This window comes from Myodes glareolus, chromosome 4 (genome assembly GCF_982192425.1).
Source record: "Myodes glareolus chromosome 4, mMyoGla1.1, whole genome shotgun sequence".
Taxonomy (NCBI): Eukaryota; Metazoa; Chordata; class Mammalia; order Rodentia; family Cricetidae; genus Myodes; species Myodes glareolus.
In genome coordinates, this window is record NC_142029.1 from 38908326 (window position 1) to 38934434 (window position 26109).

A 26109-nucleotide genomic window follows, 5' to 3' on the forward strand; every position below is an offset into this window, starting at 1 on the left:
CAGAAACAAAATGCACGCGTGCACACACATACACACACTCGAGCATGAAGCACTAAAGCACACACACACACACCAAACAGGACACAGGACAACTACATAGCAATCTGAAAGGGCCAGCATCTAATAACAGATTCATTAAAAGTAGTAGAGAGAAAATTGCTTTTGACCTGAAACTGTATATGCAGTCAAGCTATTAGTGAAATATGAATGTTAAAAGGGATTTATAAGTAATTTACTTTTAATTAAAAAATGACATTTATTTTGTATGTCTGTGTGTGTAAGTCTCTGGGAAACAAAAGGAAATTTCTGTTAAATTATTTTTTTTTCATCATAACAGCTTTAGAATAACTATCTGACTTTGGAAACAGCATATAACTTACTTTTATATATAAAAGCAAATAAAGTCACCATGGTCTCATTTGGTTTATAGACAATGTTATTTATTTTAAAATTTCAAATGACATGATGAAAAATGTGCTTTTCACGTTTATTGACTGATGGGTGCATGGACCAAAGTGAGCTTTAAAATATGTTACCAAATCATCCAAATTCTACAACAGGCATTTATACATCAAAACTTTGTAACAGCAACACCTTTACCCCCAACACACTTAGAACTACCATGCTCACAAAGAACAAAAAGCCTGCAACTTAAAAAGCAGATGTACTAACCCTCAAGCAGTGGTTCTTCCATGCAGACAGCTGAGCGTAACTGTCAAGTCCCACCTTCTCACCTGCTCCTGCTTTGTTAGGGCTTCAGTTACCGCCTCCTTGACTTCATTGCTATCACTGTCCATTCCCCTCGGTATAATACCAACCTTAGCCAGTCTGCCTAGAAGTTGGGTAACAATCTTACCATTTCCTGGTAAGAATAGATGATCTTCAGTAATATAAGTCTTGTGATTATGTTGTCAGTGATTGATAAATCTAATAATTTGATAATTGATGACATTTTATCAAATGCACACATGGATAAGTTAAAACAGTGGTTCTCAATCTTCCTAATGATGCAACCTCTTAATATACTTCCTCATGTTGTGGTGACCATAAGATTATTTCATAGCTACTTCATAACTGTAATTTTGCTACTATTGCGAATAGTAATATAAGTATCTGATATGCAGGATATCTGATATATGATCACTGTGGGGGTCATGACCCACAGGTTGACAACCACGGAGTTAAAACCTGGTCTCCCTAAGCCTGGTTAAAACTGAGCACTAACCATTAGCAAGAACAAAGGGACATTGTTATTTTAATAAGACACTTAAGCATAGCACAATTAATTTTGTTCACTTTTATTAATACAAACAGAATGTTAACTTTTAATATAACTAAGGTTACAAATAAACTGTCACTATCCAATAAACAAATAATAGTCACTTGACTCTTAATTGAATTATTCTCTATTAGAACAGTTATTTTCTCCAGTTTATTTTAAACTGCCTTATGATTTCAATGAAACGTCTTAGCTTTTGCTTATTGAATAATTTTTTTCAGTTGGAAAATTTCTCATGCCAAAACACTTTCTTGCAAATTAACACATTTTTCTAAGCCTTCTGCTTAGTTGCCTTAATGCCATCAACTTTTCTACACATGAATGTCCCATTTTCTTCATATATACAATAGTATTTAATTTCCAATGACAGGAGCCAGGGAAGAATACAGATCATCAATGCACTTGTAAAACAGAAAGTTTCCATTGTACTTTTAAAGACTGCATCTTCTCCATGGTGTGAAAATGTGAGGCCTCTCCAGTGCTGCTTCAGATCATGTGGCCCAGGAAGAGAGATGCAGGTTAGCAGTCCTCTTTAAACGGCACTCACTCTGGGAAGACCGGCAGAAACATCTCACTCTTAGGAAGAATCCCCCAAATAAACCAAACATCACATGCAAGAGGGACAATTTTCAGAATAATAGCATTCCGAATGATTGACAATAGCTTTAGAGAAAGAAGAACTTAAGTCCTGAAAAATTTTTGCATATCCATCAATCAAGTAACCCATGCAAGTAAAATTTTTATAAGTTAAAAGTCACCATGAATTACAATCTCTTGTAACAGAATTTCATATCATACAAAGCTTAAGTGTGGCACGTTTCTACTATGAACCATTGATTTTTTTTGTTATTTTAAGCACATATTAATTTAAACATTACTCAGACTTTAAAATATAGCCGAAGGAAATCATAACAAAGTCTAAAAACCCAAATAATTTACTACATAAATATGAATTACTTTAGTGTAAAAACAATTAAGTGATTTCAATGCAATGAAGTCAACTCTGATTAATACATACATTTTCATGCATGTGAAAAAATAATTTACATTCACTTCAGGAATAACTTCCATAGCAAACAAATTACAGCATTTATTCAATAAAGGAATATTAAAATAATTCTAGTTAGAAAATAAAATAACTTCAATCAGATATATTATAATTTTTATCATGTAGATACTCCAAATCCCTGTGCCCCCCCCAAATTTAAGTAGGAAATGTATAGAACATCTTTTTTAAGGTTTATCTGAGGAAAACTAATCAAAACATTACCTTCATTAAAGAGAATATATATCTATATACATATCCACATTTGTTTGACCTGTATGCAAAAATTTAATGAAATATGGAAGAAATTAGGATTTCAATTTTTTCTGGGCTATAATATTAGTACTAAGTCAAAATACTTACCTGCTAAGTAAGAACAGCTTGAGGTATTTTCAAGGCAGAACAATTATCTTAACACTACACACCACAATAATGAAAAGTCTCTCTTGAACATTTACACCTGGTTTACAATTGACAGAGGATGAGGGCTTGCCAAGCATCTGTCCCATCTCACCTAAAGTCTTTCTTCCCCTACGAAGTATAAGCTTCCAGGGAGAAGATCACATAAAAACATTTCAAGTAGCTTGGACTCCGGAATGCAACATTTCAGTCAAATTAAAAGGGAATTTAAAATTCTACCCAAAACCTACCTGACCTCTTTAGATATTAATAATTTCTATACTGGACAAGTGAAGTACATTTTCTGAAATCAAAGTCATTATCAAATAACTGTAATAGAGAAACTGAACACATGACCCCCTCAACAAGGAGGGATCTTCAGCCTTTACACACGACACAAGAAAATGAAGTGCTTTTACTTATGAGACTTTCTACAATCTCAACTGTAACCAAATTTCAAAAGGTTAGTAAGTCATACACTCACACATCTCAGAATTCCTTTCTCCACACAGTAGGCACATGTAACCAACATCATGTCAATGTAATGTTATCAACACAGCACAAGCATTTAAGCAGTAGACTCATTTCACATGACAGAGGCTGTATGCATCACACGTGGCCTGTCCCAATAAAAAGCAGACATTAGAATGCCATTTTAGCAGTTACAATATTGATATGATCAATATAACTAATTTTTATACCTGTCATATATTTTCATAAGTCATCCATATGTAAGAAGCAAAGGACAAAGGCTGTTTTGTTTTGTAAATTTATGTGCCAACTTCAAAATTATGTGACATCAGCATTCAAAACCTATGTTGAAGAGGACTGGCCTTGATGCACATGCAGTAGATTTGTTTTCAGAATATAAAATTAAATGGTGATGTCAGCAGTATTACTACTGTTTCTATATTTATGATTAATTACTAGTAGTACAACTCCCAGAAGGAAGGAGATGGATCCAATAGTGATGTAAGCAATTCCCAAAAATGGATTTTTTCCTCCCATCCACGAAATAGTGCTTAAGATCATCCGTTTTCGTCCATCAAAAGAATGTACGGGGTAATCTGACAAGGGTATAGGAAGACTTTTTGTCTGTGGTACTTGGTATTTAAAACACAAATTTTAAAGTTAACATTTAATGCCTATACTTCACTTATATAATTCTATTACACGAATCCTTGCTTGTATATTCTGAATCACAATAAACAGAACAGACAGACAGACAGGCAGGCAGGCAGAGAGACAGACGGAGGGATGGACGGACAGATGGATGGAAGTATATTCTTTTGTTGTTTTTGAGACAGGGTCTCACTATGTAGCTCTGGCTGTTCTGGAACTATGTAGACAAGGCTGGTCTTGAAGTCACAAAAGATCAGCCTGACTCTTATTTCTAAGTGCTGGAATTAAAGGCAAGTGCCTCTATGTGCTACCAATAAAACCAACTTAAAAATCTAATTTAGGAGTTGGGTAGTGGTGGCACACGCCTTTAATTCTAGCACTCGGGAGGCAGAGGCAGGCAGATCTCTATGAGTTCGAGGCTAGCCTGGTCTACAAGAGCTAGTTCCAGGACAGACACCAAAACTACAGAGAAACCTTGTCTTGAAAAAAAAAAATCTAATTTAGAAAAATTTCTCCATATATAACTAGATATTAAACCCAGGGCAAGGCACTCTATCCCTGATAAACACTTCCAGACCTGATCTAGTGAAATAATATTACTAGTAAGGGCCAAAATGTGTTATCAAAACAACGAAATTCAGATCTATATAGTATCTTGGGTAATTTTGCTCTTTTTTATTACCTAAGAGAGATTAAAGGCTTCAAAGCAATATAATATGGAAAAATACTTCAGATGAGCAGCAATGATGCCCACATAGGATGTTAACAGACGAAAAAAGCAGAAAAGAATCTGAAGTCTTGAGCTCAAAGAGCATGTTTAAGCATGTAGCCACAAGACAGAGCACTCGAAGTAAAGTGTCACAAAGCATGATGCTCAAGTTTTAGCCGGCTCACTTGATGCCATAACAAAACCCATGTTCTGAAAGAACTGACAGCTCAGACAGTGCAGAAGTCAAACGTGACTGTTAAGGAGAGACCAGGGAGGAAAGAGCAGTGTGCTGGGATGAACATGGCCCATTCTAGGGTGCTGGCAAGAGAGAAGACAAAACTAACACTACAATTTGAATTGAAACTCCTGAAAAGGGCGCACAACTGCAGCGCCTCAGGCCACAATCTGGAGGGGTGGCAGACCCCACTCTAATTACTGAAATCAATCCTAGCCTGAGGCAGGAATCATGATACTTAATCCAACTCTCCAAGTACAGTATCATATCAACTATGTCCTCCTTTCTCCTCTTCCTCTAAAAGTATGGGCTTCCACTTTAACTCCATTCAACTGTGCTCTCAATTTCCCCTTACCTTGTACTTTCCCAGCTAACTCCTGAAGATCTGCAAGCCCCCACTCAGGTCCCTGGACTGTCGCACTGTCAGTCTTCGAGATGGCCTGCATTCTTCCTCAAAGTGCTCTCAGTCCTCGGGACTCTGCTGCAGACTCCCCGCATGAGAACTGTCTGCCCTTTATGAAGTGCTCCAGACCTTCTCCTGTGTTCTAGAGTTGGCTACACACTGGCAAAACTGCTCCTAAACGGGCACAGTTTCAAAGTCATGCTGCATCCAGTCAGTCACTATTAGACCATATTCAGTTGTATAACCAAGAGTTCAAGAACTAAAGGTAATCTTTATTTTAAAAATTAGCCTATTAGTCACTTACTAATTTACTATACAACTCAAACTAGAAAACAAAAACAAAACCCTAGTGTCAGAGGCAGCTGAATCTGTGAGTTTGAGGCCAGTCTGTTCTGCAGGGACAGAGAACTCCAGGCCATTCAGGGCTGCATAACGAGAGCCAGTCTCAAACAACAAACAAGCAAAACAAACATAGAATGTACTTATGGTTTATCCAGATAATAAAAAGTGCTAAAATCCAACACACATTTAAAACATTAATATTTGGGAATCTTTATGCTTATAGTGTATACTTAAATAATGGGCAAAATACTTAAAAATACTGAACTTTGTTAAGGCTAAAAGGAACTGTCCAGTATTTCTTTTTTATAAAAGTCTCCTTCTGGCCTAAATAGATCAACCAGTGGGTAAAAGCACTTGATGTACAAGCATGATGAGGTAAGTTCAATTCCTGGAACCCATACAAAAAAGTGACAAGAAAAAAAATCAACTCCACAAAGTTGTCCTTTTACCTCCACACACGTACCTTGGCACATGTGCACATATCATACATGAATATGTAACAATGGAGATATTTAAAATTAAAAATGGAAGTATATTCAACTACCAATACCACAAAATAAATAAATCTAGAGTACAAAGTAACATGTCACATAACTGACATAAGACAACGAAAGTCTTTTAAACTCTATGTGTGCACACAACCATAAAAAAAGGATACTGTATGTGATGTTCAAATAGTACTGTCCAGCTGGTAATGTTGGATGTAAATCATTTCTCCGCTCTATAAGACGATACAACTTACGAAAAGTAGGTAATGCTGCTGTACGCATCCAAACAATGAAGTCCTCATTTATGAATCCATTGTTATCCTCATCAGGGTCTAGCATAAAAACTGGTTTATGCCAGTTTACTGGCTTTATTGTATCTTGAAGATAATTTGGGGAGGGAGAGAGATGTGAAAATAAAATATTCAATTCTATGAACAGTTTCAATGAAAATGCATAGTACTAAAAAAGGAAAACAATATAAAACATAATCTGAATATTATTAAAGGTATAAATATATCCACATCCTAAGAATATCTTAAAATCTAAAGAAAAGCCAATTCTATCTATAACAAAAACTAAAAAGACAATTGCTATCTCAAGAGACTACAAAAAGGATACTAAATAAAAGACAGATTACTTAATGCAAAAACATAATGTTAAGAAACACATGGGTCAGTGAGACGGCTCAGCAGGTAACAGCACTTGCCACCAGATCTGAGGAACAGAGTTCAAACCAAGGACCACATGGTTAAAAGGAAGAACAGATTCCCACAAGCTCTTCTGACTTCCACATATGCACTATTACACATGCATATATATATATACATATGCTTATAAACACACATACAAAATAAATATACAAGTACACAAATAAACTTTAAAAAGAAATATGCAATACAAAACTAAGGCAGCACAGAAACAAAAATATATGTGCATTATAAATGAGGGCCGATTAAAACAAACTCTGTCACAGTTTGTAAAGACTACAGCTGAAAACACCAAAGAAATTCAAATCAATGAAAAGGACACATTTCCTTTACAATTTTAGTACATATGAACATTTACATAACTTAGTATAATGCTGAGAAAGAAAACGCTGTTCTTTAAAAAAATAAATAAATTAAGCTGGGCAGCAGTGTTGCAGCGGAGGCAGAGGCAGGTGGATCTCTGTGACTTCGAGGCCAGCCTTGTCTACAAAGTGAGTTCCAGGACAGGCTCCAAAGCTACAGAGAAACCCTATCTTGAAAAACTAAAAATAAATAAATAAATAAATAAATAAATAAATAAATAAATAAATAAAGACTCTGAAGACAAAATTTCGGTTACATTACTAAAACTACTAGGTTTTGAACAAGAGGGGATATTGGTCATGCTTTACCTTTAAATTTTTCTTCGAGGCTTTCTTTTCCAGGTGGGTTTCTGAATTTCACATTTTTATCTGTCCACCAAGCAATACCTTTTCTCTTCAAAGGAATTTGTACAGGTGTAGGATCAGACTCATTGGCAACCAGAAACAATTCTAATGTGTCTAAGCACAAGGAACAGAAGCTATTATTAACATCTACTAGAATCCATAGCATCTTATTACTCTATGAGAAATGAGAACCTGGGACTTGCTCTGAAAGTAGCTAACAGAGAAGGCATACACGTCCTTTCGAACAACTTTAGAATCTTCCTTTACTAGACATCTAGGTCACTTTCCTGAATGATTAGCTGACATTAGAAGATCAAGAATTTTAATATCACTCCAAATAAAAGGGCAATAGCATCCTTTTTCTCTTCTCTTCTCTTTGGCTATTGTTGAATTCCTAATAGCTCCTGCCTTTCCCGTTTTCTGTACTTGGTAATCACAGATGGTATTCAGTTTCTGAAATATGGTTGGTACAAATGAACAAGTTATGTTGAACCAGCTATCAGGGACACAGTGTAAACACACACAAAAAAATATTTCATTAATGTTTATAATCTAAAATGATACTATTTGGGGGGCACTGGGCTAAATAAATTATTCAAGCTAATTTTACTTGTTTCCTTTGAGGGTTTTTAAAATAAGTACTAGAAAATTTGAAATACTTTGTATTTATGGTTTGAATTATATTGCAATAAGGCAATACATATCTACATAATCAACTATAACTCCCTTTTAATGGTATGAATCAGTGAAAGTAGCTCTGTGGTTTTTACTTTTTTATAAGAAATAGGAAGATTCTATTTTCTTCTCAGAGATAGGAATCTATTTTTCAAAGGGAAGCCACAGAGAATTTAAATCCTATTCATTATCTGAGCATTTATCTTGAAAGTGAATTTCATAATTTCATTCATATTACTATACTATTACACAGTTTCCTACTCACAAGCATAGTTTCCTAACCATCTGCCTACATGGATGTTTGTATCTAGCATACCGTTAAACATGCTGTTGGCAATAGCTCCACATGGAGCAATTGGTTTGTCTTCATTTCTTCGATAAGGTTCACATTCCTTACTTGGATTCTAGTTTCCAGGACAAAAAAGAAAGAGAGAAAGAAACTGTCATCTATAGCTCTGGAGAAATGATGAGCTACTCCTAATTACTAATTAAAAATTCTGCCCCTGTATTTTCCCCACTCATAAAATATGAGTCTGTAAAGAAAACAAGCTCTAAACTAACATATTTAAATACTCAAAATATTCTTTAGTGTCACAGCACTTTTTAAATACAATGCTCATTCAACTAGATCTACATAGATATACATGACTTAACAAATTAATATTTTGATTTTCCTATCAACATAGAAATCACAACCACAAAGATTTCTAATTGAGAAAATCTAAATGACTTCTCAATCCAGCTGTGATACCCAATAAAGGGCATAGTAGCTGGGAGTAAAGATATTCTAGTCTCATTTATAAAAACTGAATACAACCAACGCTTCAAATTTTGTAACTTTGGTTAAATCGAAACAATAAGACCCAAACAGAACACACTTACACACATCATTCATCAGAACTCCGTCCCAAACAGAGCTAGAGCCCAAACTCCCAATGACTACCAGAAACGAACAGGGAGTGGTGGGCTCAAGAAGTTATTTTGTGAAAAAGCATTTTAACTAAAAACTTCTGTCAAAATTAGACATAACAAGTAATACTTTAGCTTCCCATAAGATTACATACTTTAATATTTCACAATGAATATTTATGACACTCCTATTTCACAGATGCCACATTTCTGTCTGTATATCATCATTTTACTTACAAGCAAAGCACTAGGGTCTCCATTTAACTGGCTATCATCTCGAGATTTCACATAACGACGATGATTTTGATAGAAGTTAGACAGTCCATAATACATAAACACATTGCCCTAGAGAAAACAGAAAGGAAAATTTTTTTAACAAAAAAAATTTGTTTCATATTTTGTAAAACTTAAGTAATCTGTACTGGTGTGGGACAATGGTCTGTATTCTACCAGTTATATTTTAAATAAATGCTGATTGGCCAGTAGCCAGGCAGGAAGTATAGGCAGGACAACCAGACAGGAGATAGAGGCAGGTCAATGAGAACAGGAGAATTCTGGAAAGAGGAAAGCTTGTCTGCAGTTGTGACCCCGCCACAGAAGAAGCAAGATGTGACTGCCTTGCTGAATAAGGTACCAAGAGCCAAGTGGCCAACATAGACAAGAATAATGGGCTAATATAAGTTAAAAGAGTTAATAAGAAGCCTGAGCTAACGGGCCAATCAGTTGATAACTAATGTAGACCTCTGTGTGATTTCTTTGGGACTTAACGACTGTGGGAACCAGGCAGGACAGAAAACTGATACTGAGGTAAAATAGCAACAAATTATACAACAAAAATTGTACAATTAAATATAAATAAATTCATAGTAGAACAACTATACTCTAGCTCTTAAATTCTTAAGTTTTAAAAGAAGGGGAAATATTACTACCTTTGAATCAGGTACTGAACTAAGCAGTCCTAGTACACTGCACTAACTGGCTTAGGAAAGCTATTTAAAAAGTACTTAAAATCACTGGAATTACAGTTGTGATAGAGTATTTGCCTGGAATGTTCATGTGTAAGGCCCTGAATTCAATCTTCAACACCATAAAAGCAAGTAAAAACACAAAAATAAATTGTGCAATTGTAAATAAAGTTAAAGAAGTTATGCTACAAAACACACAACTTTTAAAATATCCTTAAAGTATTGTGTGCAGTCTGGAGAAATGGCTCACTAGGTAAAGTGTTGCTTGTGCAAGCATGAGGACCTCAGTGTGAATCCCAGCACCAACATAAAAGTCAGGCATGGCAACATTCGTCTATAATCCCAGAGATGGAGAAGGATGGGGATGGAGGGAAAGGAAGAGATAGGCAAATCCAGGAACCTTCTGGCTAGCCAGTTTAATTTAAATGACAAGCTCCAGGTTCAGAGAGAAACTTGTCTCATAAAATAAGGTGACAGGAAGATATGCACACAGCATACTGCACACCTACACACAAAATACACAAATTTTTAATTTAAACAGGATGTTACATATACTATTTTTCCTATTTATTAAATTTTAAAGTTAGTGTACCAAATATTTTATAATATTATTTTTATACATATATATCCTTTTACTTTGCTCATACTTTTGCTCATTACTCTGCCTCCCACCTTGCATTGGTCCCCTTCTGTCCTCCAAATATTAATCCCATGCCATAGACTGCTAGCAATTAGTAAATTAGTAGTTGCTAAAATATATTAAGTTATAATGCTTTATAATAATAATCAAGAGTGGTACTCTTCTGGAGTCAACTTCAAAAATATCTTGGGGAAAATATATTGAATTAACTACAAGGTGCTAAGAAACCATCTGATTAGCTGTAGAAAAAATGTTATTTCTCCTTTCTGATTACAGCCTCTCTAGAGAGAGAAAGAGAAAGAATGGAATATAAAGAGAATACATACACACACACACACACACACACACACACACACACACACACGTTTCATTTAAAGACTTGAACACTGATGGGTTTGGTGGAAGAAGCATGTAATCCCAGTACTCAGGAGGCAAATGGAGGATTATTAATTTCAAGCCAACCTGAGTTACACAGCAAGCCTAACACTGACCTAGAATACATAATGAAATTGTACATTAAAAAGTAAATAAATGAATGAAAATGTTGATTTTTAAATAGCAAACCATAAACTCTTCCTCTCTACACAAAAGAGGAGATAACAGAATTCCTAACTTGTTCAAACCCTCTCATTTCTTCAATTTTGCAAAAACCAAGACTTGCAGCATCTTTATAGTTTGCCCACCACACTGAAACTGCGCTTTTCAGTCTTCTCTCAAAAGGGTTTTCACAGCTTTGCCCAAAGCCGAAGGCACTGTTACCTCAGTGCAAAAGCATCAATACCCACTAGATGGCTTTCATCCACAAGAAGCTACTAAAATTATCACTACCTGTAGAAAATCTAAACAAGGAAACTTAAACCTTGGCACGAACTTTGTGACAGCTTTGCTTCCTGAAGAATGTTTTTAAACTGCATTTTCAGGTAAACAGCAGGAAAAACTCTATCCGTGCCAATTCTGAAATTTTATGTCCTTTCCCATATGCTCAGTTAACAAGAACAGAAACCAGTATTATTACTGCATGGGCGCACGAACACATGCACACACCCACACCTATACCCACACAAACATAGGCTGTGTCCAAATACCAAACTATAAAATATCAATAAACTTATAACTTTAAAATACAAGCACAAGATTTCTACTATTAAAAATGTAGCTATGAGTATCAAAAAGATGCCTTAAATCTTGTCAACAAAATATTAAAAGGCAAAGAATTCAAATAATGAATTTAGTTATCAGATTTAATTAATTTAATTATGCAAAAACTAGATATATAGAATAATCTTCAAATGTCTATAGATTCAAATAAACTAAGCCGATTTCCCAATACAAATTAAGAATCAAAAAAATCTATTAGTATTTTGTAAAGCAAGCCTTGTCTAACATAATACTTTAAGACACAAACCTCAAATGACTGCTCCAGTGTGAAGTTAATGGTACAAACACAAGATGTTACATTCGGAGACAAACATTTATTGCAGGGGCTGGAAGGTTCTGTTCCAGTGTAATCAATCTGCAAGAGAAAAAAGTTGAGCAAGCAATTCCTTGGAGCAAAGAGAAACCTAAAACTTACATAATCTACTATTAAAAGAAAAAGTAAGTCCAACAAAGCAATGTGCATCCTAGACAAAAACTGCTGCTGTGTCCTTTAACAATGTGAGGCATTAAATACGAAAGAAGCTTTTGTGTACTGTTTTCAAAGTACTCCCTTTACACCCAAAAGGGAGTACTGACAGAACTGTAAGCATAAGATTCGAAAACACGACTTATAAAGATGTAAATGGCTACAAGCTCTAAACTACTAAAATGCCAGCCAGGTTCATAGAGATAAAAACTTGTCTTCTTAAATATGACAATTTTAAATACTCTCATAGTCACCTCTGCTTTCCACAGAACATTTCCAAATTGAGGGGAAAAAAAAAAAAAGAAAGGGGACGGGAGGAGGGAAGGAAACTTATGAGCTCAGAAAGTAACTCATGGTAGAATGCTGGCCTTGCATGCACAAGGAACGTACTTGATCCCCAGAACCATCAGAAATTGCAGAATACTTCTCCCCACCAAACCTGGTGCTAAGTCTGTCACCAATTTGACCTTGGTTCTTGCGTGCTTCAGCATAGGAATATCCCAGTGACTGTAGTTTCTTAGTTACTTGGGTGTGCCCTTGATTCACACCAGAATTTACATGAAAACAAGATTATTCACTGGTCCCAGAAAGACCAAACCTGTGATCAGGGGCTTTGGCTCAGCAAAACCTCTATGGAGAGAAGTAGGGCTGTAAATGTATACTTAAACTACTATGCAGCCAGTATTCAATCAATTATGCCTAATCATGCAGTCCTGCACTTCAGTCATATACTGTTGCACAGGGAGCTTTCTGGTTGATAAGGCACAGATATGCTAGGAACTTGATGTACCCTAAGTACACAGGGAGAAGGCAAAAAAGCTCTATATTCAGACCCCACCCTTTGTGGTTCTTCCAAAAATCTTCCTCTTTTCTAGTATATGGCATTTTAAGAAGGGCAATCTTGTGAGAGGCAGGGAGATGAGATCATGGGAGCCCCATGACTTTGGAGCAAGAAGTGTGTTTAGCCTAGGGAACTGTTTTGTATCCAAAGTAAGGCCAGTTATTAGGGACTATGCTTTGAACCTGTAGCATCTGATGCTAACTCTGTCAAAACTGAATTTTACAATACCAGGTAAAGTCAGAAGACCAGCCCTCGTGCCCCAAATTATTCTTTTCCATTATAAATAAGAAAAAAATTAAACACACTTTTTTTAAAGAGTATTTTTAGTAGAATCCCCATATAGCTTCTGTGTGTAGATGCACAGGCTAACTTGTTACGTTTGGTTAGGAAGTGTCACCTCAAAAGAGCCTATATGCTGGGACCTTGCTTCTAGCTGGAGTGCTATTTTGTGAAGCTCTAGAAACTAAGAAGTGGGCCTGGCTAGAAGCAAGAGGCTGGATAAGGTCCTAGGTAGTAGCATCCTGTCCCTGTCCACCTCCTCTAACTACTTCCTCATGAGTATTCACCATGAGTAACCCCTGCTACATGTCCCTGCTACCATGATGCTCTGTCTCATTTTAGACACAGGAACAAAGCAAGTTATGAGCTGAATGTCTGAAGCTGTAAGCCAACATGAATGAATCTTTCCTTCCTTGAGTTGTTTTGCTCAGGTAACTACTACATTCACAATTAATATCTTCCCCCAAAGTGAGTTATTACAACTGTAAATGAACACTGACATTATTATAATCTTAAGTTTATAGTTTAAGGTTCACTCTTGGTTGGCAGTTAACAATAGAGAATTATATTTAATATAATATAAAATACTTCAACTGACTTTTAAAAAGTTCTGTCTAGACGGGTGGTTGTGGCACGCCTTTAATCCCAGCACTGGGGAGGCAGGCGGATCTCTGTAAATTCAAGGCCAGGCTACTCTACAAAAGCTAGTTCCAGGACAGGCTCCAAAGCTACAGAGAAACCCTGTCTCGAAAAAACAAACAAACAAAAAGCATGACTTTCATCTATTCATCCTCTGTATTAAATCATTGTAAGCACTGCCTTTTTTACTGTCCTCAGTTTTGTCTTTTCCAAAGTTGGAGTCATACTATAGGTAGCCTTCGCATACTGGCTTCACTTGGTAATCTGCACTTAAGTTTCCCCTACATCTTTGCAGAGTTTGATGTACTATAGTTTATTTATTCACCTACTAAAAGACCAAATTGGTCTTGAATGCACAAAGATCCTCCTGCCTCTGCCTCCAGAGAGCTAGACTAAAGGATGTACTACCATGCCTAGCAGTCTACAGTACTTTTACAGCAGTCCCCAGTGGTTACGGCCCTTTCTGTCTTCTTTGAGGATGTGTCTAATCAGGTCTTGTGCTCACTTTTATCAGGCTCCTTCGTTTTCATATTTTAAGTGTTCTTTAACAATTACCAGGTATTATTTTAAATTATTTTCTGTCAGTCTTATGACTTTTCTTCTAAATCTTGATAAGAATAAACAGTCCAAAAATTTAAAATAAAATAGTTTATAATAGAAAAAATTTAAATTAAAATTTGCACCTAGAAAACAGAATCACCATATAAATTATAAAGTAATTTTTAAAAACCTACAATGGCCTAAGAAAACTTGGTTTTATCAAATTGTTAATGTCTTGTACAATTGTTTTCCACAGAAGCTTGTTAACTAGTAGAGCTGTGTTTTAATTATTTTTCATTACAAATATCACCAATAAACAAGGCATGTAACTAAAAATAGAAAACTAAATGAAGACAGAAAAGCACACATGAATTTCATTAGACCAGCATACTACAACTCTGTACCAAAGCCTGCTTGTACACATCAGTCCACTTACATACTAAATTTATGTCAGAATAAGTCACAAAGGAAATTGTATTTTTAATTTCACATTTTCTTTCTCTTAAGACTTACCTAAGAAATCAGTGTAGAAACCTTTCAAATCAGTTTTCCCCCACATATCAATACCATTACTTAGGGTTCCCCAGCACATGCTATTTCGTGGCAATATATCACAATAAAATACATTCTAAGAGACTGAAACTTTGCGGGACCTCACAGTCAGAATTAATAATATACCTTAGGGTCACTTTTGACAGCTATCCACTGTGTACTCAGCCTGTTTGTTTAACCTGCTTTTAAGAGAACAAAGTAGCAATCAACCTTAAGTGCCTGAGATTTCCCATTGTATCACAATGTTTACAATCAATTGTAATCAACAGTTACAATCTAAGTAGTACATAGCTGTAATCTCAAAGTGTGCACTTTTCCATGGCCCTGACCTGTGCAAGTGTATAATTTGCTGAAAGCAGCAAACCTGGAGGTTGAAAGCAATCTTCTAAACTGAATGTCCACTATAAATAATGAACACAACATTTAGATATTGTTTGACAAACAATGATATTTGTAGTACTGTTTGTTGTCTGAGTCAGTTGTGGTCTGTTGAAATCAGTGACTTAATTTCCTTGTAAGCTCTTAAAGATTTTTGTAAAGTATCCTTCATTCCTTACCCCATGTAATACTTTCTGTGTATTCAATAAAGACAGGGCAAAGCCCTCTGTTAGGGACAGATATACACAGACAGACAGACACACACACACACACATAGAGTCATACAGCAGACAGATACACAGGATAGACCAGCACAAGAACAGATTAACAGATTCGCACAGATTCAGATATATGCAATGGTCAGAGAACAAAAGACACCAGAAGCATGAAGTGGAAAATTCAAATCTGGACTTGCTTTGGTTAAATGACTCCAAAGGGAAGTTCTTTTATTTCTTTCCTTAATGTGATATTGATGCATTATTGGTGACTTGGAGTTAATCACTAATTTGTTTAATCCATGCACTACTTGAAACTGCAAACCATCCTTCAACCCTTCCTTTTCCCTCTGAGCATTTTCTACCATCTAACACACCTCAGAAGCAGCAAATTAAGATGTAAATTAATGATTGATAAGAATAAACAAAATTGGGCTAGAGAAATGTCTCACCCAAAATAATATGAGAATAGAATCGTATAAAATTGAAAATTAATAAAGTCCTAAAATATTAGCTAAGTTTCATTTGCAAACAATTAATGTAGGATGATTTAAGAGAAAATAACACAATTTTGTAGGCTGAACAGAGCTCATTTACAAGGTTGAAGAAAAAAGTAATGACATTCAATATCCCTCACATAGTTTATATTATATATATTTATAATATAGCATATTATACCCTAACGTATTAGCAAAACCACATACCAAATTTGTTCTTCACATAAAAATAACACAATCTATTTTCCTATGAAATTCAACTCAATACTACATATTTACTCAGGGCTTTCATGTCTAGAAGACCTAATTCTCATTTGGCTGATGTATCATTTTACTAGATAGTGAATATTACTACAACCCCATGATGCAGAGACTGACTACTAACAAGTTCTCACCCCAATTTTTGTGTTACTTTTCTTGTTAGCAGAATAAGGCTAAAATTTCCAGCCTGCCTTAGAGCTAGTGTGACTATGGTAACAAATAGGGTTGGTGCAGTGTAGCAGCTTCCAAGAATCGTTTTCCCTTAGCCCTTTGTTCATCCTTCATTCTACACTGTTGATACCCAGAAAAGACAACCAGAAGTCTGGCCTCCAACTTGAATCTTGAGCTTAAGAGCCAGTCACAAAGAATTGTTCTGGTGGTAGCCTCACCCCAGCCCCTGGCATCCATAGACCCAGAGTATGGATCATTCTGGTGGAAGCTCTACCCCAAGTCCCCTACCCCATCTCTTTCCAAATCCTGCTGCATCTCAGAAAGTCAGCCAAATAATGACCCCTACCTTATAGATGCTCAAGATCACTCCCATGGGGCACTTAAACTGTCCCCCCTCAGAAAACAGACATGTGATTTTCCAGTATTCCTTTCCCATCTCTTCTATGGGGCGGGGGGGCTGAAAATCATTCAGGAGTATTTTTATCCATTAAACATGGGCTTTTTCTAATTCAGTCTGATTTGGTCTAATTCGGATTGCTGTGTTGGTGGAGAGGTTTATCAGGATGCAGAAACTTTTCTTGAATGACAAGGCAGCTTAAAAGCTTTATACAAATGATTCTGTTATCCCCATATTATGTTCCTAAGGCATGTGATATACAATGAAAATCTTGAATGCCCACTGTTGAACCAAATCCTAATGGGTATATATCATGTCAATCACACCTGCTGTTGAATACTGGAAGCATAGCTTAGTGAACTGTACTTGTGCAAGTATAAAAGGTATTAAGAATGCTGAGACAAATAAGGAAAATGGAGTTCTAATTCACAAGGTTTCAGAAGGGAACAAGGACTCTATCAGAAACTGGGACATGGGCCAGTGGTATGACATTTTGGACAATAATTTGATTTTTTTTTTTTTGCCAATGTCCTGAGAGCCTAAATAAAGTTTAATTTAAAGATAATGAACTGATTGGTTTGGCAGAAGAATGTTCAACACAGGATGGCATTCAGATTGGTGCTGAAGATGCAGCTGTGATACAGAGCTCAGAACCATTGCAGATAAGACTCCTGTGCTACACAGGGTCAACACAAGCTGATACAGCTGTGGTCCAAGGAGACCTGGGGTATATCTCAAGCTGGCAGCAAAATCTGGCAATATAATAAGCATCCTCCATGTGATAAAAGATTGATATTGTCGTGAAGAGAAACTGAGAGGTAACATATGTCACAGTCAGAGTCCCCTCAAAGAAGTCCTGAGAAGACATTGTATGTAGCTGTGAAACTGAAGACTCAGACTCCAGGAAACTGAAGATGCCAGGACCTTAGGGCAACTGCCAAGGCCAGCTACAGAAAAGGAACCCAAACAATTACTTTAGAAGTCCCACCCAAATGCTGGACACAGAGCTGTAGTATTTGATGTTTCCCTACCAGATTTTTGTTTTGCTTTGGTACAACTCTTTTATGCCCCGGTTGTTCTTTTTTAGAAGAAGAATGCTTGCTTAACATCATTATATGTTAGAAGTATGTGCCTGATTTTAATTTTTTAGACGCTCACCATTAAGAGACTGGACTTTTAAAGTGTTAGATTTTTTTAAGACAATGAGGACTTTTATGGTTGAACTGCATTCTACATTATGAGGTAAGCCTTTGGGGACAAGGAAAGTCATAACTTAAAGGTGATGTTTTATACATCAAGTTGACAAGTAGAGCTATGGCGGTTAGTTTTAATCTCCATCTTGCTATAGTCTAGAATCATTTGGGAAGGGACTCTCAATGAGTGGTTGTCTAATCTGGGTAACCCTGTGGTATGTCTGTGGAGAACTGTATTGAACAGGTTCACTGATAAAAAAGATTTAGACTAAATGGGCAAGGCACCATTCCCTGGGTTGGGTCCTGAGCCACATGAAAAAGGAAAAAGCAGATGAGTACAATTGTGGCTGCATTCATCTCTGTTCTTGACTGCAATGTGGACTGAAACCTGGAAATGAGCTAATATAGGCCCTTTCTCCACCAAGTTCCCTTCTCAAGGTGTCTTATCACAATAAGAAACAAAACCAGGGCACACACATGCACTACCACATCCAGCAAAGCTTGTCTTTCTTTGAACTACTCAGGCACACTCTGCATGTGCCATTCACCTAGCAATGATTAATTTTCCTATAATGCTTTTTTGCTCCTCCCCCCCAGTTTTTGGGTTTTGTTTGTTTGTTTGGGGGGGTTGTTGGTTTGTATACAGCCCAGGTTGGGCTCAAAATCTCTATGTAGCTAAGTTTGGCCTTGAACTCCTGATCTTTCTACCATCCATCTTTTAAATGTTGGGCGGTAATACACTATCACAGCTAGTGAAGTGTTCTGTCACTAAGTGACACCTGCACCTCCTGCTACTCTAAATCATTTCTTCCCCAAAAGGAATGCTCTCTGCTGGAAAAAATAAAAATAAAAGGAGGGCGGGGGAAAGTCCTGTCCTCAAACTTTTTCAAAGAAGTACTTCGTATACAGAAAATGTCCAACGCTGATCAAAAATTCTTGATAAATAGAGAATGTATGAGCTTTCACTATCAAATAACCACTACATCCCTTGTCAGCTGAAACTCAAGGGGAGCCTGACCAACAAAACCCACCAGTTGTAACATTCACTAGTTTTTAAAGACAAAGTTTACACAGGAGGAACAGTTCTAAACTTCAAAGGAAAAGAGGCTGTCAAGTAGAAGAGGGGACGCAAATACCCTATTTTGAAAATTAGCATTGCTTAAACGGCAAAAGTATAGAAAGCACAGTTCAGAATACAGTAAGCTTAAGACCTTGCAACTAGCTTAAATCCTGATGACAAAGCACCAGGGGCAGCATAGGACAGAGAGGGCTAAAGAGGTTAGCTAAAATGTTACAGCATTTCTTGTCTTTGCTCCCAGACAACTATGAATGTTCCCCTAAGTCAACCCAAGATTTTTTAGTGATTCTAAAAGCACAGCTTATTCCTAAGTAACAAGCTGAATGTAATGTGTTAGCAAAAAGAAATCTGAAGGACATGCATTTTTACACTGTATACAGGGAGAGCTGGAAAACTTCCATTTTTGAATGTAGATTTACCTAAATGGAAATCAATAAAAGACCTAAATAAGTCACATAACAAAATGCTGACTAATAAGGCAAGTCACTTTAAGTTTTAATCACTTTAAGTTAAAAGGGGCATTTTAAGTACTTAAAGAATTTTCTAGAGTCCTCAGAATGAGTAATTTGCACTACCATTTTAGTATTAACTGCTAAATTTACCAGTATGTGTCTTTAAAACTCTAAATATGGGGGCGGTTTGTTTTGTCTATAAAAAGTTAGAAAATAAATGTTTTAGGCTGCAGAGACAGAAGAAAGTTCTTGACTCAAAAAAAGAAGAGTTTGCACCTTTTTGGCTGATGAAATTCAAGATATAATCACAGCAGTTATATACAATTTCTTGGCAGCAACATAGCTCTACCTGTAAGAACTTAATTCTTTGAGGAAAACAACCCATACAACTGGTATTTAAGTTGGTATTTCCTATAGCCAAACTGATTGCAAATGCTCATCTGGAAAACCAGTCTCAGTCCTGGCCCTAAAATAAACACTCCAGCAGGTACTTACTGGAAACAAAACCCTATCACTCAAAGCTCTTAATTGCCAAAGGTTCCCTATTTAGTCACTGCAATACATTTGAGCATTAAAATCTTTAAATTTCTTAGCATAAATGCCTAATCTTCAACCATCATTTCTAACAAACAAGTTATCCTTCCTTGATTCTACACTAAAGTTTAAGTAAAAACAAGATTACTAAGTGCAGATGAAAGACTTAATCTTCAAGATCCTTACAATCTAAGGATTCAAACTAGAAAGGAATAAAAATATAGATAGCAAATTTTTATCAGAAACAGAAAATAATCAAGACAAAATAACAGAGTAGAAAATGAAATAAAGTTTAAAAAAAAGTAAAAGAGGGAATTAAGCAAATTGGGGGGAATGTCGCTAAGATTTCAACATTTTAGGCATTATTAATTTCATGTAAATATTTACCTCTGGTTATTACTGAATTAATGTTATGTTAAATGTCAAATGTTGCTTTAAATAATACACCCATTTGACTCTAACTATTAATTAGTTTTTCTTTTATTGATTTTTGGATACTAGATCTATGTCACCCATGTGAGCACAGAATTACTGGATTCATTTGTACCTCAAGCCTCCCTAACATATGTGGGGCCATAGGGACAGCCCTTCTGACTGGGCTCTCCCTAGCATATGTGGGGCCATGGGAACAGCCCTCCTGACTGGGCTCTCCCTAGCATATGTGGGGCTATGGGGACAGCCCTCCTGACTGGGCTCTCCCTAACATATGTGGGGCCATAGGGACAGCCCTCCTGACTGGGCTCTCCCTAACATATATGGGGCCATAGGGACAGCCCTCCTGACTGGGCTCTCTAAGCACTAATTTACAACTACACAACTTCACAATGATAAACGCTTTTGTAAGTTACAGATGGCACTTTTTTTTTTAGCTGTGTATCTCAGCCTGGCCAAAAGTCTTAAAGGAGCCTTCTGGTGAGGCTTGAATCCTAACGCCGCCACATTAAAAGAAATACTCAGTCTTTGCTGCAAATAATAAAGATATTAAGTGTTGTAAATATATTCATAATAAAAATATTTTTAATGGCTAGTAAAATTATCAACAGTACTTTTCTAAAAACCTCATTTCACTTAACCTAGAAAATTTAAAAACCAACCAAATAAAATTATAAAATTCACAAACTTAGTCAGGTAGTGGTGGCGCACACCTTTAATTCCAGCATTAGGGAGGCAGCGGCAGGCAGATCTCTGTGAGTTTGAGGCCAGCCTGGTCTACAAAGCTTGTTCTGGGACAACCAGGACTACACAGTGAAACCCTGTCTTGAATTCCCCACCCCCCCAAAAAAAAAGGAAGGAAAGAAAGAAGGAAGGAAAGAAAGAGAGGGAGAGAGGCAGACAGACAGACAGACAGATGATTCATAAACTTAACAAGTGAAGGGAATACTATATATGAGCATCAAATTAAAAAAATATAAAATAAAAGTAACTTTTACAAAAAAACATTGTTTTAAGGGGAGTCTGGGGCAGTATAAGAGTAGTAATATTTTACTATAGTATTTCTGGGAGAATGTCCACTAGTTTTACTTAAAAATTTCAAGTTCTGAGCAATACACTTAAGGCCAAGCATTTTGATTTATAAGTCTTCTTTGCCCCAGTAACTTGAACTAATACAGAAATGAGGCTACTAAGCTTTCAAAAAGAACCTTAAAAGATATAAACAAGTGAGTGGGAATCAATCTGGGTAAGAGATGCTCATTTACCATTTACCTTTATTTAATTTCATTATTTTATTTTCATTTCTTTTTATTTACTTTTGTTGTTCTGATACAGAATCTACTTAGCTCTGTTTATCCTGGAACTCACTAAGTAGACCAGGCCCAGAGATCCATTCTCTGCCTCCCTTATGTTGGGATTAAAGACATGCATGTGCACCATGTCTGGCTATAAAACATTTCTATTATTTTAATGTGTATAAGTGTTTTGCCTGCATGTCTGCAGACCACGCTGATGTCTTTCTGACGCCTGCTGAGGCTGGAAGAGGACATTGTATCACCTAGAACTGCAGTTGAAGACAGTTGTGAGTCACTACGTGGGTGCTGGAAATCAAACCTAAGCACTCTTGCAAGAGAAGCCAATGCTCTTAACTGGTGAGCCAGCTCTCCAGTTCCTCCTGTTTACTTCCAATAACCCTCAAAGGCTTTTAGTCTAAGCTAGCAGCTAACAAAAGGTTGAGGAACTAGGGAAGTAACTTACTGGTACAGCACTTTCTTGTGGCCCTGAGTTCAATCGCCAGCACACAGAGTAGGCACATGAACATGTATGTCCCTTTTGGAAAAGCTCTCTAGTTTTTTCTCATAACCCCAGACCCAGTTTGAAATAATTTTGCTATCTATCCAACACTCAAATTTTAAGCATTCTATCTGCATGTGTTGGTGTTAATACAAAATTTCCAGTTCCTAATTTCCATTTTCTTTCATTTCAAATGTAGCATTTTGAACACAGCATTGTCTGAAACAAAAGTTAACCCAAAAGTCGTAACAACTATCTTGCTTCTGTGAAATCTTAGAAGAAATTCATTATTCTATTTATTTTAGAGATTAAAAAACTAGCCTTTAGAGAAATAAACTGCCCCCAAATCCAAGCTAATTAAAAGTGGCAGAGCTCAGAGTTTGAGTACTACCGGACACTGATGGGAACTGAAGTGTTTCACATACGAGGATTTCTTTTAATATTATTATTTTTACATTCTGGAATATTTGGATGGTCTTCTCCAGTTAAGCATACCTAATCAGGAAGTCTGCAATCGAAAACATTCTGAGATCAAAACTTTTCTAGTGTCCAGCCTGGCCAGCCTTGAGCTTTATATTTGGAGCATTTTAGGATACATTTGCAGGAATATGACAAGGATAAAAAACAGGAAGATAAAATATATGCCAAAAATATTTGCTCTGAACTTGCTCTAGTCAACACACTGAAAACGAATCTAAGTGAAAGATTTTAGAAGTACACGCTAGCTATAATCCTTACTGTCATTAACACCAAAGCACTGTGCCGTTAAAATACAACAACCTTTCTTAAACGTTAATATTGTAAATTAAACTATAAAAAGGTACCGATACTCCTTAGCTAAAATAACTGGGGAAGTCCAATTAAATCACACATGTAATCTTTATTTTTGAAATATATACACAAAATGTATGTATACGGCAGAGCAGAACCAAGGGAGGCTACTCAACATCACTCTTGGCCATTTCAAACAGATCCCAGCTCCCTAAACTAGGAAAGAGGCCCTGTAGAAGGCTAGTACTGTCCACCACGCAGTGCTTACATTCTTTTATTAGCCAGTCTTCGCCACTGCGGATGGATAACGATGCAGTGATTATTGCAGTGGACAAATCAAATGTTTCCCCCAGTTCAGTGTTTCTATCCTGGCTAAGTAAAATGTTCAGAAACACAATGCCAGGGAAATTTTTTATAATTAGATCCCAACTTATTCTGTGCGGAGTCACTGATATGCACAGTTTAAAAAAAAAATCAAGCAGGGAGAACTGGGACAAATGTTGAGCATAATTGGAAATAAATACTGCCTAAAAGCAAACGAGAAGTTTCACGTTTTTAACTACACCACGGCCAGCAACTAAAACTATCTAATTAGCTCGAAATGAAAGTTACTGTGTGCTCTGTAACATGTGACAAATTTTTTCACAGAATAATCAATACCTCTATGACTTCGGGTCCTTCACCCAACAAAGACCAATTTGCTAATCTCTGTGTCCGGGAATAATTCAAACGCAAGTAACAACAGTGACCCTGCGCGCTGCCTCCGAGTTTAATCTAACTTCTTCCTTCTCTCCTCCTAGAAAAACAAATACTCTAACCCTCAGTGAACCACACAAACTACCCAATAAATAAATCTTGTCCACCTGACATTCTTTCCGTTCCCAGCCATGCAGACCGAAAGCAAAAGGAACCTAGACGCCAAAACTGCAAACTCAGAAAACCCGCAGAAGAATCCGAGATGGCACCGGAGGGCGGGGCCCGCCTGTCACCTTCGGGGAGCCAGGGGACCGGGACCCCGCCACGCCCCTCCCTCACCTCGATCTCACGGATGTTGTTGGAGGTGACGAAGATGCCGATGCCAATGGGGATGAAGATGAGGCCGATGATGAAGAAGGTAGGCAGCACCGTGCCGGCCGTGAGGATGGGCTGCCAGGCGGGCAGCCGTTGCTGTTTGAAGGCTGTGTTATCCGGCCTCCGGGTCTTAGCGGGGCCCCCAGGAGGACACGGGGGCCCGCCGTCCACCTCATCCTTCGCGTTATAGTTCATTGTCCTCGGCCCCCGGGCTTCGGCTTGGCCACCTCCAGCTGGGCTGCCCAGGGGACCCGCCTGCCCACTCTGCCAGGCGCCGTTGCCGCTACTGCCTCCTCCGTCCGCACAGCCACCGGGTAAACGGAAGAGGCGGGACGTGCTTCTGCAGACCGCCTCTGACCGGAAGCGGGAGTCTTCAGGAGCCGCCCCAGGGAGGAAGAGAGAGGAAACAGGGAGAAGATTGAGGGACGAGGGGAGGGAGGGGGTAGGAGGGTTGAAGGGGGAGGGAAAAGGCGGACGCACCCTGATCATCTGCCCTGTGACGACAAAGTGAGGGGTTTAGGCCCGGCGCGCGACTACGTGAGCGCATGCGCGGCCCTGGGCGCCGCCGCGGTGCCTGCGCGCTGGAACGCTAGAGTCTTCCGGTTGCTGGGGGCGGTGGTCGCCTCGGTTTGTTGTCGTTATCTTGGACACTGAGGTTGGGAAGTCAGGTTGGACTCGGTGACCTGAGCTACCTGCAATTCGGGCGCTGGGTGGAATTTTATTTTTAAGGCTACGCCTTCTCTGACGGGAATTGTAGCGTTCCAAAGTCCACATTGTTTCGAAGAAGGTTGATCTCTATTGAGTTCATATTGAACTCTATTGAGTTCGCCATTCAAGGTGCGGCTGTGAATTTAAGTGTGGAGACCCGTTTGATGTAAAAAAATCAGTAACGTGACCTAGTTTAGCTCTAATCCCTCGCTCCTGAACGATGCTCACTTTTTCCCCTTCCCATCAATGATCGTCGTCTTCTGCACATTGATTTAGAAAGTTTATTGTAAACGTAGTATCGATTGTTTTTACTTGACAATTAAAAAGCAAAGCACTTGTTTAAAATGAAGTATTTCATACTTGAACCTGCCAAGGTAACAATCATAAAGAGACTAAACTGAAATCCAGCACTCGAAAAACAGTCGGAATATAAATAAGGCTGGCCCCTACTATAGAAAATTGGTTGACAGGAGGTTGGATTTCTTTTTTCTTTTTGCTCTTCTATATTTTGCAGATTTTCTCTTAAGAGCATGTAAGTTTACAAAAAATAACTATATAGTATCTACATCGTTAAATTATGTTTGAAATTCAGACCATCCGACAACAAATGCCCACTTTTGAAAGGCTTTGTTTACAGTTTTGCCTTTTGCTTGGTTCTCATAATTTAGAATTCACAAAGTTTTTTCAAAAGACCAGAAGCATTCAAGTCAAAAACTTGCAGTTTGGTGGAATATAATAGTTGGTGTGGTCTAATAACTAACTTGGTACGGTATGCTCTTCTGTCCGTGGTTTCAAATTCTTATTTCCACGAAGATACTTTGGTCTAGCTATCTTGCTTTGGCAACCTCCATTTACTTTCAAGCTCAAATGGAAAACATTCTGCCATAAAGAGGCATACCCTTCTATCTTTTTAAGTTCTGTTGATTAGTGAAATGTTCGTTACAGTTTGGGGGTGATCCTGAAGTCTTTTTTCCCCTCCTACTCTTGTTTGGAACATCACACAGTTAAATGTGTTAGTTCCTTTACCTGGTTTCACTACTCTTTAAGAATTTTACTC

The 26109-nt window shown here is 37.3% G+C and overlaps 1 protein-coding gene across 1 annotated transcript; it reads right to left on the reverse strand.

The window, feature by feature from the left end:
* Window positions 1–1282: 1282 nt before the first annotated feature.
* Window positions 1283–24848, reverse strand: Cdc50a (cell division cycle 50 P4-ATPase accessory subunit A). The gene is made up of 7 exons (XM_048435725.3): window positions 24309–24848; window positions 12031–12138; window positions 9258–9365; window positions 8428–8515; window positions 7401–7550; window positions 6193–6399; window positions 1283–3790 (listed from the first exon to the last, which is right to left on the reverse strand). The coding sequence occupies exons 1-7, from the start codon at window positions 24831–24833 to the stop codon at window positions 3597–3599; spliced, it is 1380 nt and encodes a 459-aa protein (XP_048291682.3). The 5' UTR covers window positions 24834–24848; the 3' UTR covers window positions 1283–3596.
* Window positions 24849–26109: the final 1261 nt, after the last annotated feature.

What these genes read in the sequence shown, in the direction of transcription:
- Cdc50a (XM_048435725.3), bottom strand. Translation starts at nt 24,833, where the DNA reads ATGATCAGGGTGCGTCCGCCTTTTCCCTCCCCCTTCAACCCTCCTACC. An exon ending in ACAACATCCGTGAGATCGAG is followed by an intron (nt 12,139 to 24,308) that starts GTGAGGGAGGGG and finishes TTTCTCTTGCAG; the next exon opens with ATTGATTACACTGGAACAGA. An exon ending in TGCCAACAGCATGTTTAACG is followed by an intron (nt 7,551 to 8,427) that starts GTATGCTAGATA and finishes CCTTGTGCTTAG; the next exon opens with ACACATTAGAATTGTTTCTG.